The sequence below is a fragment of the Protopterus annectens genome, chromosome 12.part0 (genome assembly GCF_019279795.1).
Source record: "Protopterus annectens isolate FY-2018-M chromosome 12.part0, PAN1.0, whole genome shotgun sequence".
NCBI classification, from domain to species: Eukaryota; Metazoa; Chordata; order Ceratodontiformes; family Protopteridae; genus Protopterus; species Protopterus annectens.
Genome location: NC_056746.1, coordinates 140,640,500 through 140,661,601, shown reverse-complemented (window position 1 = coordinate 140,661,601; position 21,102 = coordinate 140,640,500). Strand labels below are relative to the sequence as shown.

General features: G+C 40.8%; 1 protein-coding gene across 2 annotated transcripts in view; it reads left to right on the top strand.

The window, feature by feature from the left end:
* The window catches only part of ABCC1 (ATP binding cassette subfamily C member 1), a 1,301,041-nt gene that overhangs the window by 1,201,859 nt on the left and 78,080 nt on the right, over window positions 1–21,102 (top strand). For both annotated transcript variants that reach the window (XM_044089159.1, XM_044089158.1), the window contains exon 29: window positions 13,748–13,914. In XM_044089159.1, coding sequence (XP_043945094.1) covers window positions 13,748–13,914 — 167 coding nt within the window. The remainder of the gene's footprint in view (window positions 1–13,747; window positions 13,915–21,102) is intronic.

The window sequence follows — 21,102 nt, the reverse complement described above, 5'->3', positions numbered from 1 at the left end:
TTATTTGCATAAATGCGCACTCGTCCTGCAAAGCCAGACTGTTTAAACTTGAGCACATGAAAAGAGGGTAAGTTACTTTGAATCACAGACGTTCAACACCCAACCGCCACCCAGCAGTTATAGCCAATTTGCTGTCTAAAGTACCTCATCTGTTTGTGAAAAAAAATGCTTCTATCTGCTTAGAGCTAAAGCCCCAAAGTCAGGGATAAGTTCTTAAATATTGCTGTTATATACTTGAAACTCTGCCAGAATTAAGTTTTTGCACTACCATGCAGTTTTCAGAAAAATATGAAGTCTAACATTCAAATGTCTGTCATACACAGTGACTGCAGTTACCACTGATTTGCCAGAAAATCCACCCATTGTATAAGGAACAAACCAAAAATATGAGGCAAACTCAGGAACATGCTGCAAAATCAGGAAAAGGTGTGAACTATGTGATTTCAACTTTAGCCAGAAGTATTCCAATGTATTTCAAACAAAAGTACACTAATCCTATTTCAAACAAAAGTACATTAATCCTGTAAAGTAAGCAGTGAACTGAGCACACAACAAGAGGATAAGTTAAGTTCTTTCGCAAACAATCCTTATACAGAAGTTAAAACTACTTTATTGTGTACACCCACCTTGTGTGACATAGCTCAAATATTGGGTACAGAGCCTCAAAGAAAGGAAGAACAATGGCTCAGAATTAGGATCAGATTTTAAGTATTGATTTTATTTACTTTGCTAGAATAATAGGTTTTGCATTAAATGCATTTCCATTGCTAACGCCCCACATCATGTTAAAAAGTGAGGGATGTGCTCTTTGGGTTTTCTTCAACTTTGCCTGTTCCCCTGGCATTAATGCTTCTGCTTGTTTTTCAGTTTCAGATGCAGACAGAGTGATGATTACAGTCCTCACTGATGTGTCTTAAAAACACATTTTTATGAGTATTTGACCTGAAATGTAATGTAAAATTGTGGACATTCTGTGAAATCAGGGACAGTTTACTTGCCTGCATTCTGACTGGCTAACATTCCAACTTTGCAAACCAGAACTGCACAAACCTGGACCAGCTCAAAGAACTCAGGAGGCCACAAGTACAAACTTATGGATTTTTTTTAATCCTTACTGGAAAAAAAAAGTTTAGTGCTTTCTTCCTTTGTAACATACAATACATCATAAAAACTGGTAACTAACAAGCTGGCAATCCTTGTATGTAACCATCCTCATGACAAAATTGTGGTTTTAAACCTGTCTGTTTAAAACCGTCTTTGAAAGCTCATACCTAAAATCATCTTACAACTTCCTACATTCACAACAAAATTGATTAAAAAAATATTTCTCACATGAAAGACTTGAAAAAATCACCTTAAAACATTTACATAATTTATATAATGTTTATAAACAATGTTAAAATATAGAAAGTTCTTACAGTTTAGCAGAACACATATGAAGGACTGAAGTTATTGAAATATATTCATTTAAGCTGTGTGGTATACAGGTATTTAACCTAAGTTACCGTAATAATTCTTTAAACTCCAATTTGTTCTCTCACACACCACCCCTGGCATTAGAAACCACTCTTTCTGAAATGGCAAACAGAAACTTTTTAAATCCTTTACACACACTAGAATGTTTAAAAAATGCATTGTTTACAGTCTCCTTTTTTGTGTCGTCAAGTTGTCCCTAAATTCTTTTACAGAACATCCTTTCAGTTTTTCCCACACAATAACTTAAACAAGTGTTACAAATGGCCAGAATGACCAAACCCTTACTGAAACAGTTACCCTTTGAATGTCCCCTCTGCGTTCTTCAAAATTCATCCATGTCCTGTGTAAATAGACATTGTAGTGCCTACATTTTTGTGTGCCTTTCATATGCTTGCACCCATTCTCCATACACGTTTGCTTTCCTTCTAATAAATTCTTTATATTGTCACCCACAATTTCTAACGCCATACTCTTTGCCTCCAAAATGTTCCAATTCTTAGTAATGTTCTTGACTAGTTGACCCACCCCAGTTATACTGCAAAACGAGGGCCCTATCAAAATTTCTTGCTCTTCTTGTCTTGGGTTATATGGTATATAGCAATATGTGTGAAGTAGAATGTTTGTTAATGTTCATAGGTGTTAGTTTGTTAATGCAGTTTGATTACCTCTGTATAAAAAAAAAAAAAAATGATTACACTTTTTTGTCATGTCCGTAAATGTATCACTGACAAGCTGCTTCTGTAAACCAACACCCAAAATTAGTGGAAAATCAGTTTTCCTCCTTTAATTTCCTCACTAATATCAAAAACAACTTTTCAGGGTATCCTCTGTCTAAAAACATTTGTACTGAATTGTCATTCTTGATGTTAAAAACCCTGTCATCAGAAACCACTCATGTTAAAGAAATGAATTGTCCTTTGAGCATACCCTTCTTTAACTTATAGGGGTCAACTCCCAAATGTAAATAACTCTTTCTAAAGGTGGGCTTGAGGTAAATGTTTGGTAAAGTCCCGTCAACCTCAGAAATGCAGAGAAAGAGGAATAGCTCCTATTACCCTCTGAACCAGCATGTGCTGTAAGGGATCTATGTCAGATGAAAAAGTTTTCAGAAACTCGAAATTCATATGGATGAAACCATATGATCAAGTTTCTGAAAACTCGAACATGAAAAAAAAAAAACAGAAAAATCTACTTTTTTACATTTTTGCAGAGGGGCAAGTCCCCTACGCACCCCCCACCCCATGCAAATTTTATATACCAACTCTGAGACCACACTACAGTGAAGAAAAGGGTAAATTTCCAGATCCTCGCTGTACCACAATCTCCATTTCACAACTTCAAGCTGTCAAACACTTGATCTTATGATCTCAACCATATGAATTTCGAGTTTCTGAAAACTTGATCAGCTGATAGTGATCTACTGTAAGACAGGAGAAAAGAGAAGTGTTTGGTCTGGCAGGTGAATAGGAATCCCCTGGTGAGGAGCTAAAGCCTCCCACTGCCATTTATATCCTTGATTGATCGCATTCATAACCCATCTGTCTGGAACTATTTGTTGCCAAAGAGAGAGATGGAAAGTCAGATGATCTAATGTCCATTTTCATTTTATCCTCATCCTGTGGTTTCAGTTCTGATCCTCTGAACTGACTCTGCTGCTACCATAGCTCTTGGTAACCAAAAAGCTCTCGTTTATCCTTTACCCCCAGTTACCTCAGATCTTGTTTGCTACTTTGCAAGCTAGACGTGGTTTCCAGTGTTCTCAAGCAGATGTTACATTTTTTGATATTTCCTTTAAAACTTTAAGAAAACCTCTTAAAATCATTCTTCTTTATCCCTTTCTTATCCCTTCTATAAGGACTTCATTTTGAACCAAGTCCCTATCCCTTTGTTTTAAAACATCTGTTTACAGTTTTTGTACATTAAGTATTATTTGAATACTGTTTGTTTGTCTTTTCGGATTTTCCCGGTTAGTGGTCGCCACAGCGGAACTCTGGTCCGCTAATGATTGGCAGTCAATTTTTATTTTGCCCAGTTGCCAGCCAGACGCCCAACCTTCAGCGAAGGCACGCCCATTCACGCATGTCTTTTGGAGGCCACTCGACTGTGGGGAGGACATGCAGACTCCACACAGAAGGCACTCCAGCTGAGAATCGAACAGGAGAACCTCTTGCTGTGAGGCAACAATGCTACCACTGTACCACCGCAGATTTAATACTATTGCTAGTATTCTTTTTCTTTTACATGTTTGTATAGTCTGATAGTTATTGTTGATAACTCTTTCCATTTCCTTTTCATCTCTTAAAAAAAAAAAAATTTAGATTCCTATTCTTCATCTCCTTTTCGATTACATCTACCTGTTTGCACATGAGTGCATGTCTCTGTGTATGTGAAAATGGCAGAGAAAGGCCTGGCAGGGTTTAAATGCTGTGAGAAGTGTGGTCATAAAATCCCTTAGTCTGACTTGCACTCTTTGTGCGTACTGTTTGGGACCCCCTCCAGCTACAGGAGGACTCTTCCATCTGCCATTCTTTTAGTCACAGAGCCCTTGCTGAGAGAAAAAAATAAATTGATATTGAAAGACTTAATTCCGTCTTCTTTTGGTGAAACTATATCTGGAACTTATGAAAAATTAAAGGGCAAATCTGACCTTCCTAGCCCTTTCTCTTCTTCCTCCTCCAGGCTTTCAGAGAAGGCCAAGAAAAGGGCTTCGTTCTGACATCTCCTTTGGTTCTGACAGCTAGAAAATCTAAATATTCTGTTCCATCCTGTCCATAGAAACCGACTTCAAAGAAGTCAAAAACCTCTGCTCCAACTGATCTATCGGATCCAAAAACAGAATCTATTCCTGTGTCAGAGAGGACCATTTCAATTCTGATGACACAAGAAAAAAGACCTGTTTCAGTGCCAAGATCCATGGATCCGACACTGCAATTACAGGATTCAACAAAAATTATTTTTCCAAGAACAACTTATTCACTCTCCATTGATCCCTTTCCAGAGAGACTTCCATCACTGTTCTTGGAGAGGCCTAAATCGCCATCTGTGATCACAAAGTCTAACTGAAGAGGATGTGGAGAGACTGGCGAGAAAAAATCCCTTGGGCACAAGATATGACAGGATCCACCTCTGTTCCTACCCCGACTGGTCAAGGAATCCATTCTTCTGCTACTCACCCTTTACTTTCTCCTTTAACTTCACTTGAAGGCTTAGAGACTACAGTTCCAAGCTACCTAGTGCCATCTGTGTTGGAACCAAAGATATCTTTATTTTGTGAAACGATTATCGCTGTGAGCTCTTCAGTTCAATTGGAACCAGAGACCTCTCGGGGTCATGTCTGTCCTGTCGGTTCCAGGGGCTAGAGTTGATTCTTGTGTTTTTGGAACCTTCTCTGCACCTCAGATTTTTGGCATGAATCAGCTCACCTCCAGCTTCTGCTTTGAGAGGGATCTCCTTGGAATGGGAGGTGGCCCACCATTTCAGATGTGGGGTGGATCAGTTTTCAAAACTATGGAGAGAGCTATGACTGTAGCAGTCAGTTGGTCTCTTCCTACTCAGAACACACATCCTTCTCATGCCAACATTGAGTCTCTACCATTGCCTCCACAAGGACAGCAAATACCAAGACCTCAGGAGTCCCAAAAGGAATATCCTCTTTCTGATACTTCTCCAGTTCATCCCTCTGAGGAGGTCCCTAAGAAGTGCAAGAGAAAGCGCTTGGATTCCCTGGAGGAATCTGTCACAGAAGAACGACTTTGAGGAGGGTGAAGGATCCCTAAGTTCCCCTCCTGATGATTTCTCCTTTGGAGACCATCTAGAAATCTTAAAAAAAAAAACAGGTGAGTGGAAGCCCAGCAATCCTTCATCTGAGTAGTTGGTGTACCTACAGTCTTTTGATACCTGACCATCCACCTCCTGGGTATCTCCGCCCACTGATGAGTTCATTGAGTTGATCTCTCGGCGGGCATGGAAGGCCCCTGATGCCATTGAACTCATTTCCTGAAGACCTCACAAAATTATCTCTGCCTTGGAGGATAAACAATTCTGGTCAAAAAGTTTGCCTGTTGATGCAGTGGTCATAGTGGCAGCAACTAAAAAGGAACTAGTTGAGAAAAGTTCCTCTATCCATGCACCCAACAAGGAGTCTCAGGGGATGGATATGTTTGGGAACAGGGTTTATGCTTCAACAACTTTTGCATTATGGTCCTTGAATTTCTTGGCACAGTTCACCAGACTTGAGAGGGATCTGATTAAAGAGCTTTCAGATGCCTTTTCAGGATCCGTCTCTGAAGTAGTCCAGAAATCTGTTGCCTCCCAGTTAGCTATCCTACAGTCCATATCCAACCCATCCATGAGGCTCATTTCCCATGCAGCTGAAGGGGTGACAAGAGCAGTGGTTTCAGGCGTTGCCATCAGGAGACACGTCTGCATGCGCTTATGTGATTTTGTGGAGCCCTTCAAGTCTTCATGCATCGAAGCTCCATTTGATGGCACATCCTTGTTTGGCTGTAAAGTTAAAGAAACTTTGTCCAGGTGTGAGAAAGATGAAAAGACCCAGTCTGCCATGGGCATATGTTTTTCCACTCCTCAATGATCCTTTTCAAAGAATTAGCGAAGTAGTGGGAAGATGTGGTTCAAAAAGTCCCAAGGGTCTTTTCAAGACATACATGGAGGTGGCTCCCTCGGGGGCAGAAGGGGAACTTCAGTGGTAGATACCACCCTCATGGCAGAGGAGGCCTGCAAAACCAAGGGTACAGAGATTCCTTCTTTGGTAAACTCTTTCATCAGTCCTGAAAGGAGGCCCGATTTGTCTTCCTTTGGTGGCAGTTGGAGGTAGACTGTTCCTGCACGAGAGAGCCTGGCTAGAAATAACATCAGATGCCTAGGTGCAGAGGATCATTTCCAGAGGTTATATTAAGCTATTTTCCCTTTCACCCCATTTGCAAAAGAATCCCTGATGTCGCACTGGATCAGAGGGAACAAGCAGTGCTACAAATTCAAGAACTTCTAGACTGTTCCCTTCCAAGAACTCCCACCATACCAGAGACAATGCGGAACTTACTCTAGATTCTTTTTCATGCCAGAAAACACAGGGGACTGGAGACCAATTTTGGATCTCAGTCTTTTGAAAAATTCAGTTTGGTAAAGTTCCAGATGGCCACAGTTCAGTCTATTCCAGATGGCCACAGTTTAGTCTATTCTTCCATTTTTGGAACAGGATGACTGGATGTGCTCAATAGACCTTCAGTACGTGTACTATTATAAAAAAGATGAACAGGTGATCCAGAAGGTTTCTGCATTTCTAGCCAGGACCCAGTCACTGTCAGTTCGGAGGTCTGTCCTTTGGTGTCACCACAACCCCCAGGGTGTTCACCAAAGGCATGGCAGTAGTAGCACCTCACTTGAGACTGTTAGGATTCCGGGTGTTTCCGTACTTAGACTGGCTCATTACCCCTCCAACTAGGCATCAGTTGTTAAAGGTAATAGAGCAGGTTTTCCAGACATGTTCCTGTTTGGGGATAACCATAAACTACAAAAAAATCTCACCTCAAACCATCTCAGACCATAGAGTTCATAGAAGCCATCCTGAACAGACAGCAATAACCTCTCTTCCCCCACTGAGACTATAGAAAATCAGGTTACAAGTCATGAAAATAATCAACAGCAATAAAGCATCTGCACATCTAATTCTACAGTTACTGGGATCCATGGTGGTAGCTATAACTCTAGTCCCCTTAGCCAGATTTCACATGAGAATTTTACAATGGCTGTTTGCAACACAATGGTCAGTATTATACCAGAAATGTGAACTTTGATTGCAGTCACCAACATTTGCAAGAGAGAGATCTCAAATGATGGATTCAATCAGATCAAATTCTAAAAGGCCATCCTTTCACCCCCTCTCAACCCAAGGCCACAGTGACCACGGATGCTTCCCAGTTAGGGTGGGGGGAGGAATTATCTGAAGAACACTGTCCAAGGCACTTGGTCCCACATAGAGGCCAGCTTGCATTTCAGTGTCTTGGAAATTAGAGCAGTGCTTTTAGTGTTGCAGGCCTTCCAGGATGCTGTCCATTCAGGGACAATTGCGATTTAAATGGACAACATGTCAGTAGTTTGGTACATCAACAAGCAAGAAGGAACCAGGACCTATCCCTTGTTTTGAGAAGCTCTCATAGTGTGGTAGTAGGCGATCTCATCCAACTGCTTTCTCATAGCAATGCACATTCCGGGGAAGTCCAGTGTGATAGCAGACAAACTGTGCAGATGCTTACTACTGCCTCGAGTGTTCCCTCAATCCAAAAGTGACAGAGAGAATGTTCCATCAAAGAGGGAAGCCTTGCTGTGATCTTTTTGCCTCTCCCTTAAACAACAAGTGCAGCTACTGGGACCTGAACATGGTATAAGCATACAACCTTCTTTTGAACCAGCAGCAGATTGTGATCTTAAGTTTCTGTCCTAGAAAACTGTTTGCTTAGTAGCCATAACTTCTGCCAGAAGGGTTTCAGAAATTCAAGCTTTGTCATGTAAACCACCGTATTTCATTTTTCACAAGGATAGGGTTGCGCCAAGAACCAAACCCGTCTTTTCTACCAAATGTGTTTTTTGATGTCAGTATGAAACTATTAAGCTTCCAATTTTCTTCCCCAAATTTGCTAATAAATTATATTAGATGTTCATAGACCATTACAATTTTATCTTCACAGAACAAAATATATCAGAAAATCTGACCAATTATTTATCTCTTCCTCAAATACAAAACTAGAAAACCTGTGAGCAAAGTGACATTGGCTAGGTGGCCAACAGATTGGATTTCTTTCATCAGTAACAAATTGGGGATTGCTTTATCGAAACCTTTGAAAGCACATTCATCTAGAGCTATAGCGGCTCCGGCTGTTTTCCAGTCTGAAGCCTCTATGGATGATATTTGTGCAGCAGCAACCTGGCTGCTCCCCATACTTTCATTACTCATTACAAATTGGATCTGGTCTCCAGGGGAAGAGCATCATTCTGTTCAATGGTGCTCAGAAATATCCTTCCTTGAGTCCACCCAGGGTCTAAGGTAGCTGGTGACTGTCCCACAATTTGAGGATAGAATGAAAATTGACAAAATCAGATAAAAAAGTTGTGTACTCACCATTACGTTCCATCTGTTTTATCAATTTTCATTCTTCCTTGACTCCCCTCCCTCCAACCCCCCATACCCTTGGATTTCTAAAGGAACAGATAACTAGCAGATTATTATCCTTGGCATATAACTGTGGATCCAGATATAGTTTCAATGAATGTCTTAGGATTGATCTTTCCTTTTAGTCTATCGGCAAACGTGATCTGAGGTAACTGGGATAGGTGCATTGTTGGTAAGAGATAATAAGCTTGAGTTTTTGTTTTGGTTACCACGAGCTATCGTAGCTGCCAAGTCTGTTCGGAGGATCAGAACTGAATCCACAGGTTGAGGAAGAATGAAAATGGACAAAACAGATGGAAAGTTGTGGTATGAGTGCATAACTTCTTTTCTGGGGAAGATTGAAACTGCCAGGGTGGAAAGGGGGAATAATGTCCTCATATAGTCATTTAGATTTGTTGGACTGTCCTTTGATCTGGGGATTTCCTGCTTTATTTTTGGAATCTCCTTGCCATTGCTTTTTAAATGTTTGCTTAGCAGCGTTTTGCTGGTACTATTTATTTTGCAGTTTGATAAAGTTAGACGAGGGAGCAAAGAATCCCTTTGAAAACTTAGAGAAGAGCTGAAAAATCTGAGAGATTGCCTGCATCAGCTTTCCTCTGTCATCGTACTTTGTGGCAACTTTTACATCAGAAGGTCCACAAATTAGATCTTTCTCCAAGGGAAGAATTCAAAATTTCATTCTTGATATCCTCATAGGCACCACTTACCACTTTAAACTTGACTGTGAAACAGACTCTTGAGAAAGCTTAGCAGCAATTGTCTGTGAAACAAACAAGATAAAAAACTTTTTCCCCCAGAACAAAAGCACAGTAAAAAGCACTTTTAACACTAATCCCAGTCCCAAAAAGTAAAATAGCATTTTCTCTACAGGAAAAGTCATTTTAAACACCTTTTAAAACTTTTACCACAAAAGTAAAAAAGTGACATTCCTATTTAAAAACACATTTTCATAGCTTTAAAGTGCATCTTTTACAAAACAGTAAGTTTTCTGTAACAAAAAATAAAATGAAGTTTTTTCCCCAAGAAGGAACTTCATTGTTGGGCAGAGAACAGCATTAGCTACTGTCAGTCTTTGAAGGCCCAAGATAAGGTTTATGGATGTGGTTAGAGAGGACCTGCAGGTGGTTGGTGTGACAGAGCAAGATGCAGAGGACAGGAAGAAATGGAAACAGGTGATACGCTGTGGCGACCCCTAACCAGGAAAAGCCAAAAGAAGAAGTAGTCATCTTTGAAGGGCCACAGAGGAGCTCTCTCAATGATGCCAAGATAGCTCTAGGGCTTGGCACCAAAACCTGACTTTGTCAGTTCATCTTGAGCTTCTGAAGGCCTGTTTAGGTGCATGGAAGGTGCCCTGAAGAACTGTGCTGTTATATCCTATGCAGGATATAACCCATATATCTTCATCTTCTCCAGCAGTGCTCTTTCAAACATCTACTGTTATAGTAAGTTTGCTTCCTCAATTTTACTTTCCTTCTTGTCGATCTGTGGCATAACTGTATTGTCTGTAATGTTTTAAAGTTATTCAGGCTGGAAGCTATCCTGTAAAACTGTAAGGGTTCTGTACACTGCTTTCATTTCTTTTGAGCTGATAAAAAGCAACATTTATTAGCCATTCTGCAATGACAGTTGATATGGTGAGCTTTTTATGCAAAATTTGAATTTTCTGTTGCTATATACAGAATATGGCTGGTACAAATAATGTGATTTTCATGAATAAGATATTTAAATGAGACTCACTGGATTTTTTGTTTAAGCATTCAGAACAATAAGAGTTTTCTAAATCCGTATTCTCAGTGATTTTGTATTTATAAACTGACAGAGACCTGAGAAGTGTAGGATCTGGTTGAGATTGTTTTTATTTGTGCAGTAGTAATCTTGCCATTTTAAACTGAAAATGTTCCATTTTTATTCCTTCATTTAGTAGTAGTGAAACTCAGTTTAATTCTAATACGGAGTTTTGTCATAAAGCACGTAAAAATGAAATTTCAACAAGCAAATATTGAAAGGATAAGCATTAAAGCATAGATTTAATAAAATGATTAAATTAATTTTAATTCCAGCTGTTGAATTAGCAGCCATTTATGTGGAGATGTCTGTAAAGCTAGAAAAAGAAATCACTTACTGAAGTTTGAAACAAATTGAAAGTTTTATGTTTGAATTAAACTCTTCCATTTATCTCTGCTACTGATAATATTGTAATTATTTATTTATTTACTTTTTGTTTAACGAAGTGGAGTTGACATATTTTTCATTGTTTAGCTTTAGGCACCAAGTTAGTCTTGATTTACTTTTCCCAAATTACTTTTACAAGTCTACAGAGAGGGTAAGAATGTATATCTCCCTGTTAATGTACACTTTTATTGTAGTTTTTGTGATTTCATAGGCCCAGGTAACGAGTCACTGGAAAACTTACTTGGCTCTTCCTCAGTCATTGTGTGTGTTTCTCTGTGGCGATTGTGACGTCTCCACTTTGGGCCAGTAGTCAAGGAGGCTGATTCAACACCATTGACACTGGAGAGGGATGTTCACTTGGAACAAAAATGGATACACCCAGTATTTACAGATGCAGCTGTCTGCATCAAGCACAATTTCCCTTAAGACTGCAAAGAGAACACACTCAGACTGGGGTCTGGATTTCTCTGTCTGTATCCCCCCAGGTCCCCAGTAAGACTCCCCACTGGCACAGCTATGGAGTTGAGACCTCAGCCAAGTATCCAAGCCAAGTTCTCCAGCACACACTCTGCGAAACCAGTTCTTCGTGTCCCTGCTCCAAGCAGCTGACACTCACTCTTTGAGATTAGATTTTCACATACTTACCTGGGAAAGGCTGGCATAGATTTAGTAGTTATGCCCCCTTCTGCCTAGACTGTAAGGTAGTTACACCACCACCAGACACTCCAAAGCCAGCTACTCTTAAGGCTCTTGCAAGGGTACCAAATTATATTGAGTGAAATTAATATTACTACATATGGTAGTTTGACCAACAGCAAGGCTTTCAAAGTGGCCAGAACTGTCACCAAATGTATACAAGTACTCTCAGAGATTAAAATATTCTCTAAAAGACCAGCCACAATGAAATGTTTAAAATACATTTAGAAATAAATAAGAAAAAAACATGAACATACTAAATATCTATACAGTAAACACCAGAGGTTCAACCACATAAAATATTAAAAATAACACAGGTGGACTGGTTCACACAGTTAGAGAAAAACAATACTTAACTAATCTCTCTCTATTTTCCTGACTGATCTAAAAAAAATGTTTTCCCTGGTTGCTTGGTAGAGCAAGCCAAAATGAAGTAGATGAAGGGGTCCTTCCTTATCAAGTTACAAAAAGAGATTGCAATGAGACTTCAGTCTCACCTAGTATTAAAGTATCATTTTTAGTGATGGATTGCAGAATGACATCACATGCATTTGGTCATCTGACTTCAGGTTCCTATGCTACTCCCCTTGGCTAAATGCTGTCAGGGTTTAGCACATGTGTGTTAGTAGTATACACACAGACAGCCTTGCTAAGGTCTGCTGCAGCTCCTGGAAGTCATAAAACAATTTCCAACCTCCACCCTTCCAGAGTAGCAATTAGTTCACCCCAAAGACAATGCAAAATGCTTCCTAGTACAGACCTTTTGTCTGTGGCTGCATTGAGAACTGTAAGATACCTGTCTTAGGCCATACAGAATGTAATTTAATTTCAAACTGTTTTAAAAGTTAGCTGGATTGAAATTAACCTCTTCTTTTCCAGTATCCTCTGTTAAAACATATACATTTTAACAGTTACAGTAATACATGTGTATTTTTTCTCTCCAGAAGAGCACACTATTGGTACATTTTTAACACAAGCAACTTTACATATACATTTTCAACACCGGCATCTGTACAAATCAGTTTGATATACAGATGACATATAATTCTTGACAAAATTGCAGCTAGCTGTGTTGGCTTATGTTACGCATCCACTGCCCTACTTCTCCTGGCATAGCTGGCAATATCTCACATTGTCACAGCGATTATCCTGTTTTTTATACATCTGCTGTAATGGTGAGTATCCCCACACCCATACCGTATTGTAAATGCTCAAGTTGCATTAAGTTTTTTACACAGTCATTGCTGCTGGTGCATTTTCCAGCCATTCCTTCCCCATTACGCTTAGCAAGTCCTTCCCCATTATGTTTAGTGTGGCTAGAGCAGCATTGCCATTAACATTTTGGAAGGATTTAGCTAATTTGCATATCTGCACAGGAAAGAAGAATCTGCTTTTATAACTTTTTTTTTTTATGTTGAAGAGAGTAATGGTGAGTGTGGAAGAGAGGTGAAGAAGAGAGTACAGGCAGGAAAGAGTGGGTGGAGAAGAGTGTCAGGAGTGATTAGTGACAGACAAGTACCAGTAAGAGTGAAAGGGAAGGTCTACAAGAAGGTAGTGAGACCAGCTATGTTATATGGGTTGGAAACAGTGGCATTGACAAAAAGGCAGGAGTCGGAGGTTGACGTGGCAGAGTTGAAGATGTTAAGATTTGCACTGGGTGTGACGAGGATGGACAGGATTAGGAATAAGTATATTTAGAGGGTCAGCACAGGTTGGGAGGTTTGGAGACAAAGCCAGAGAGGCAAGATTACGTTGGTTTGGACATGTGCTGAGGAGGGATGTAGAGTATATTGGGAAAAAGATGCTAAGGATGAAGCTGCCAGGTAACAGGAAAAGAGGAGGGCCTAAGATAAGGCTTATGGATGTGGTGAGAGAGGACATGTAGGTGGTTGGTGTGACGGAGCAAAATGCAGAGGACAGGAAGAAATGGAAACAGTTGATCTGCTGTGGCGACCCCTAACGTGAGCAGCCGAAAGAAGAAGTTGAAGACAATTCATATGTAAATGATTTTCAAAATTCATAGTTGAGAACTGATGAGGGTGTTAAGTAAAAGCTAGCTTTTTATGTGGTGCTTTCTATAACAGAGTACATTGAAGATGTAGTCTTACAGCGTTAGTACCTTGTATAACCTTTTACACATCTTAAGATTTGCCTTCTGTTAGCGAATTGCTGAATATTTTATGTTGCTCAGTCATGTTTTTCTTTTATTTCCTTTAGGATCCAGTGTTGTTTTCTGGTTCTTTACGGATGAATCTCGACCCATTTGATAAGTACTCTGATGAAGAGGTTTGGAAAGCTTTGGAACTTGCTCATCTGAAAAATTTCATTTCTGGTCTTCCAGATAAGCTAAATCATGAATGCTCTGAGGGAGGAGAGAACCTCAGGTAAATATTCTATGTTTTGCTTTCTTATCAAAAATAAACAAAAAGTACCTGTGGGTACATTGACTGTTTAAAAAATGATGGTTTGTTCCTCATCTTAGCTGTCCTAATAACTTGCTTAAAATGAGAGTATCCTTTTTGATGAAGTCTTTTATAGCTACTTTTTCTTCCTTTTGAATGATCCAGATGGTCTGCTTATGAATATTACTACAGTCTCTTGTAGTCACTCATTGTCAGTGTTAAGAGAGTGCCTAAAAAGAATGGCATTCCTAGTTTCCATCCATTCTTTTCACCTGTGTATTTAATATAGTTAGGTTAGAACTTACTCTTGACCAACTTTTTTTCTTTACAGTAATTTTCTGGTAAAATTTATTTTCAGGCTGTCCTTTTTGTTCGATTCAGCATGTAAAAATCTCTCAAACTGTTCTACAGTACAGGTCTGTTTATTTTTTGTCTAAGCTCAGATCTCAGTTTTTCATAAGGTTAAGTCATTATTACCACTCATTTTCAAGACATTTGTTTATGTTTTTGTCTATTTTTGCTCCCTTTACATAAAAGACAGTATGCCAAAAATGGTTCGGTTTAGATCTGATGTTAATTTTCATTCTGTCCTCAACTGATGCGTTTGTATCCAACTCTGCTGTTGTAAAAGCAAATGGCAACCTTGAATTCTTGAGCTTCTCGTTTACCCAGAATGCACCAACCCTTATTACCTCAAATCTCATTTGCCACTTCCAGTGAAAAGACATGGTCCTGTGTTCTCTCGAGCTTGGTGTGATAAGCAGCTTTAAAACTTAATTTTGTACCTTTAATTGCTTACAAATCTCTCAACAAAATTGTTTTTGTTTTCTTCCTTACCTTTTTACATCACAATCTGTGTTGTCTCCTTTTACTGTTAGCAGTATTTTTAGTTACTATCCTTAGTAACTTTCTGTCTGTCTCTCTCTCTGTCTTCTACAATTTGTCATAGTCTTCAGTACATACTTTTTCTCTTTCTTTCCTACTTAAAAAAAAAAAAAAAAAAATGTTTTCTTCATTTAAAGGTGTATTTCTGATTTGCTGTTGTCCTTGTTCTTTTGCTTTTGGGAAAAGATCCTGTCGGGGTTCAAAAAATGTGGAAAATGCAGTCAGAAGATTCCTATGTCTGACTCGCACATTTTGTGTTTTTTGCTTAGGCCCTCTCCACCTCCAGGAGAATTGCGCAATCTGCCATGCTTTTAACCCTAGAGCATTGGTAGATTGCAGAAGTAAATATATTCTAAAGGGACTTTGCCTTCATCCTTTGACGAAGCTATATCTGAACCAGCCTAGAAAAAACTCAAGAAGACATCTGTTACTTCTCTGAGCAACTCTTCTGCATCCTCCAGGTCCTCGGAAAATACCATGAAAAGAACTTCTTCAGATCCTATAGTTCTTTTGGATCCTACGAAGAAGAAACAAAAGTTATCACGCCAGCCTCTTCTTCAGGTTTGTCTAAGCCCAAATAAAAAGTCCCTGGATCCAACGGCTTCTTTGGATTCAAAGTCTCTGAAGAATGAGGATTCATTAGATCCAAAGACCTCTGATCAGATACCTACCGTACTGACTCTGCCTTGAACAAATGACCCTTCATTGGACCAGGTTCCATCCGGAGTGCCTTCTCCCTTTTTGGAAAGACCAAAATCTACCATCAGCTCTTTCCACCTGGTCATCTAGAAGTATTATTTAAAGAAGATGGAGAGAGGCTAGTGAGAAAGATCCTCTTGGAAAAGAGCCAGCCTGCCCTTTACTCAACTCCTACCCCATCAGGTCAAGAAGCCCATACATCCACATCTCCTCCACTACTAATTCCTTTGACACCTGCCCAGGTTTCAGAGCCCTGAGATCCGAGTTGTCCAGCATATTTTACTTTGGATCAGAAGATTTTTGTATCCCCGGATCTGAGACTTGCTCTGAGCTCTTCTGTCCAGTTGGATCCAGAGAGCTCTTGAAGTCCATTCTACCTTGCTAGGTCCAAGGTGCTGCAGTTGACACCAAAGGTTTTGGAGCCATCTCTGAATCTCAGTGCTTTGGTGATGGTCAGTTCAGGTTCAACTTTGGCCTTGGGGCAGCTGTCCTCAAAACAGCACCGAACTGGTGATCAAAGGCTTGGCCTCTCGGATCCAGGTCCTTATCCCTGTCCAGGGGGGTCTGCCTTTAGGGTTTTGGAGAGAGCTCTGTCTGCATCTCAGGCAGTGCTTCCCCCATTGGATTGTCTCTCTACTTCTGTTCTGCCTCTTCACCTTGAGTCTCAACTATCCTCTTTACAGGACAGCCAATAACAAAATCCAAGACTTCCCACAACGGTATTCCCACCTCTTCTGATAACCCCCCAGAGTTATCCCACTGAGGTGATCCCTAAGAAGAGGGCATGCAAGAAAAAGCATATAGATTCCTCTGAATTTGTCACCGAGGACACAGATTTTGATGAGGGCGAGGGGTCCCCACAATCACCTCTTGATGTCTTATTCAAAGTGATTCTTGAGATTCTGAAATGGAGGTGGCTGGAAGCCCAGGACCCCTTTGTCAGAGGAACCTGTGCTACTGAAGGATTTTGGTACTGGCCCATCTCCTTTCTGGGTCATCCCACTCGCTGACGAGCTCCTAGAGTTGGTCTCACAGCTGGCATGGAAGGAACCTGACACCATTGAGCCCATTCCCAGGAAACCAGATAAGATTATGCCCCTCCCCCAGAAACTAAACTGTTTTGGTCAAAGGTCTCCCTGTTGAATGCCATGGTTATGGTGGCAGCCACCAGAAAGGAACTTGCTGACAAAAGTACCTCTGTTCTTCCTCCTGACAAGGAATCGTGTGTGATGAACAACATCAGGAAGCATGTTTGTGCTTCAGTGACCTTTGCCTTAAGGTCTCTGAACTGTTTGGCACAGTTTACTAGACTTCAGGGGGGTCTGAGTAAGGAACTTTCAGGTACCCTCGCAGGAACCATGTCTGACGAGGTGAAAGATTCCATCACTTCTCAACTGGCAACCCAACAATCAATTTCCAACTCGTCCATGTGGCTTATTTCTAATGTGGCAGAAGGAACCTCAAGAGCAGTGAGGTTGCACTTGGTCATTAGGAGACACGGCTGAATGCATGTGATTTCACGGAGCCTTTTAAGTCCACATTCGTCAATGCTACCTTTGACAGCACCTCACGTTTTGTGGCTCCAAAGTAAAAGATACATTGTCCAGGTGTGAGAAGGATGGAAAGACCCTTTCTTTCATGGGTGTACATTTTTTCACCACCAAAGATCCTTTCTGAGGAATCATTGAGGTGGTGGAAAGATGGGTTCAAGAAATTACAAGGATCTTTCTAGGACACACGTGGAGGGTCTTTCCCAAGAGGCAGAGGGGGAGTTTCAAATGGTAGACTCCTCCCTCATGGCAGAGGAGGTCTGCAACATGAAGGGTCCAGAGAATCATTCTTTGCCAAACCCTTCCAGTGCTCCTGAAAGGAGGCCCAGTTTTTCCCCCCTCGAGGCAATCTGAGGGTCATTTGTCCCTGCGCAGGAGAGCCTAACAAACATGCTTGGGTACAGAGGATCATATCCAGAGGATATATAATTCCATTTTCCCTTCCACTAGGAGGCCAGAAGATGCCCGATGTTCCACCCAGTCAGAGGGAACAAGCAGCCATTCAGATACAAAAGCTGCTAAACAAAAGAGTCATCCAAAAGGTCCCCCTAGACCAGAAAGGTTCTGGAACTTATTCGGGATTCTTTTTAGTGCCAAAGAAAACAGGGGACTGGAGACCAGTTCTGGAGCTCAACAATCTGAACAACTTTGTTCAGATGACAAAGTTCTGGGTGGTCACAGTTCAGTTAATTCTTCCATTTTTGGAAAAGGATGACTGGATGTGCTCAATAGATCTCTAGGATGCGTACTATCATATAGAAATGAAGAGATGATCCAGGAAATTCTTATACTTCCGGGTGGGAGCCAGTTATTACCAGGACAGAACACTGCCCTTTGGTCTCACCACAGCCCACAGGGTGTTCACCAAATGCATAGCCGTGATAGCAGCTCACTTGAGACTGCACGGATTCCAGGTGTTTCATTACTTAACTATTGGCTTATCTCTGCCCCACCACGCATCAACTCATCATAACAAGAGAAGTAATCCATACTTGTGCATGGTTGGGCTTAACCATGAATTTCAAAAAATCACATCTTTAACCAACTCCGACTATAGAGTTCATAGGACCACTGCTCAACACAAGATCAACAATAGCCTCCCTTCCTCTCTCCAGAGTTTGGACTTTAAGATCAGAAGTTAACAAGATACTTTTCAACACCACAGTCCCAGCTCACCTAGCACTAGGTCACATTGTGGCAGAAGTAACCCTAGTTCTGCTGGCCAGATTCCACATGAGGATTCTTCGGTGGAAGCTGGCATCTCAGAGGTCAGTACTTCAGCTACTCTTATCCGCTCAAATACAAATCATCACCTCTAGTAAGAAAGATCTGATGTGGTGGACCCAGGCGGAAAAACTGCTACAGGGTTGTTTTTTTGTCCCTTCTCAGCCCAAAGCCATAGTGATCACAAATGCTTCCCAGCTAGGATGGGGGGGGGGGCAGTACCTAGGAAAGACGGTACAAGGATGCGGTCCCCCGAACAGGCACATTTGCATATAAGCATTCTGGAGTTGAGAGCAGTGCTTTCTGTTCCAGGCCTTTCAGGAAGCTGTCCCATTGGGAACAATTGCAATACAGACAGACAATGTCAGTAGTTTGGTACATCACCAAACAAAGAGGAACCAAGTCATACCCCCCCCCCCATGTTGAGAAGCTCTAAGTGTGTGGCAATGGTAATTTCTTCCAATCACTTTCTCTTGGCAACCACATTCCGGGGAAGTCCAGTGTGCTAGCAGACAAACTGAGCAGGTGCATTCTGTTACATCACGACTGGTCCCTCAACCAGAAAGTAGTGGAAATGATTTTCTGCCCATGGGGCCAGCCTTGCTGCGATCTGTTTGTATCTCTCCTAAACAACAAGTGCAGCAGCTATTTTGCCTTCATCCCACCACAGTGGGAGTCACTGATGGATGCTGCTCTTCATGTTTGGTCCCCCAGTTTACTGTATGCATGTCTCCTGATCCCTCGAATACCAAAATTCCTTCAGAAAGCTGCCAAGTTGAAGAGCAAGGTCATTCTCATTGCACACTTTTGGCCTCGACAAATTTGGTTCCCCTTCCCTGGGCCTCATTTGATCCATCAACCCTGGATTTTGGATCCAGCTCCGACCTGCTGTCCACTCAACAGACATGACTCATCCGGACCTTTCAAATCTCAAGCTGGCTGCTTGGTTTCTCCATTGCCAGTAATAGCCAGACAACCTATGCTCTTTTTCCCCTGTCTGTTGAATTCTGTTATCTTCACTCAAACCATCTACAAGGAAAGTTTATGCTAGAAATGGAAAAGATTTGTACACAGGGCACCTCAAAATAATGTGGAACCCTTTTCTGCTCCAGTTCACACTATCCTAGAATTCTTGTCATTGCTATTTTTTTTAATCAGGGGGCCAGTTATTGCACAGCAAAAGTCCAGTTAGCAGAGATTTCCAATTTCCATGTTGGTCTCAATGGCTCTTCCCTTGCTTCCCATAAACTTTGTAAGGCCTTTCTATGAGGAACACTTCTGTTGAGACCCCTCCGTTCAAGATTGTACTCCTCAGTGGTACTTAACATTAGTACTACAAGCCTTGATCTTTCCGCTGTTCGAACCTGCACATACTTGTGATCTAAAATTTCTATCTTGGAAGACTGTTTCTGGTGGTTATTACCTCCGCTAGATGGATTTCAGAAATTTAGGCCCTGTAGGTAAAACGACCACACCTAATTTTTCATAAGAATAGAATTACTTTGTGAACAAATGCATCCTTTTTGCCAAAAGTAATATCAGATTCCAGCATTAACCAGTCTGCAGTTTTTTTTCCCAAATTATACAAAGGCGAATATTTGTTGCATTCACTGGATGTGCATAGGCAGTTGTTTCTATTTACACTGGACAAAAGACTTCAGGAATTCAGATCAGTTATTTGTTTCCTTTGTTGAAAGGAAAATGGGCAAGCCTGTGTCTAGTGCCCTAGCCAAATGGCTTACTAATTGTATTTCCTTTAGTTACGGTAAGTTGAACTTGCCTTTACTAAGCAGCTGCATGCTCATTCAACAAAATCGATAGCAGCTTCTTCAGCCTTTCATTCAAGAGCCTCCATGGATGATAATTGTGCAGCAGCATCTTGGGCTTCCCATCGCACCTTCAGCTCTCATTACGAACTGGACTTAGTTTCTAGAAGTTGGGCATCATTTGGCTCAGTGGTGCTTAGGAATATCCTTCCTTGAGGCCACTCTGGGATTTCAGTAGCTGGGGACTTGTGCCATCAGTTGAGGACAGAATGAAAATTGACAACATCATATAAAGAACTTATGTACTTACCATACCATTCCATCTGTGTTGTCCATTTTCATTTTTCCTAAACTCTCCACTCACGAATCCCCAAACAGTGTTTTCTGGAAGAGCAAATGGATAGACCAAGTTTTTGAGGTCTTCCCATTACATTATGTGGCTCCAGATATAACTTTGCTCTACCGTTATCTGTTATAATACTGCTTAAAATTTTTTCCTTAAGAGGTGTCTAGTTTTTTGTTATACTCTGCAAACATGATCTGAGGTAATAAGGGTTGGTGCCTTCTGGGTAAGGGAGAAGCGCAAGACTTCAAGGTTGCCACGAGCTTTTACAGTGGCTGAGTTAGATCCGAGGGCTTGGATTTAAACCCATCAATTGAGGAAGAATGAAAATAGACAACACAGATGGAACATTATGCTAAGTACATAACTTTTTATATTTTCCGGAAGCTGTTAACTGACATAACTACTCTCAAACATTCAAATTGTTCACACAGCCTTAAAGCTAAATGATTAGGAGCATCTAAACAAAACCTGTTAATCATTTTTTTACATCATAACATACAAAAAGAATAAGATAGCACTTTATAAGAAATATATATTCTTTTGGGGTCTGAGGGCACAGCACTGTATATTTGTTTCATTTGTTACTTTGAAAAGAACTCATAGCTGCTCTTTTGCGTAACTTCCAGTTTAAAGTAAATGTTGCAAATCTGATGTCTTTTTCATCCATTCCTCAGCTGATTGGGAGACTCAGACTATGACT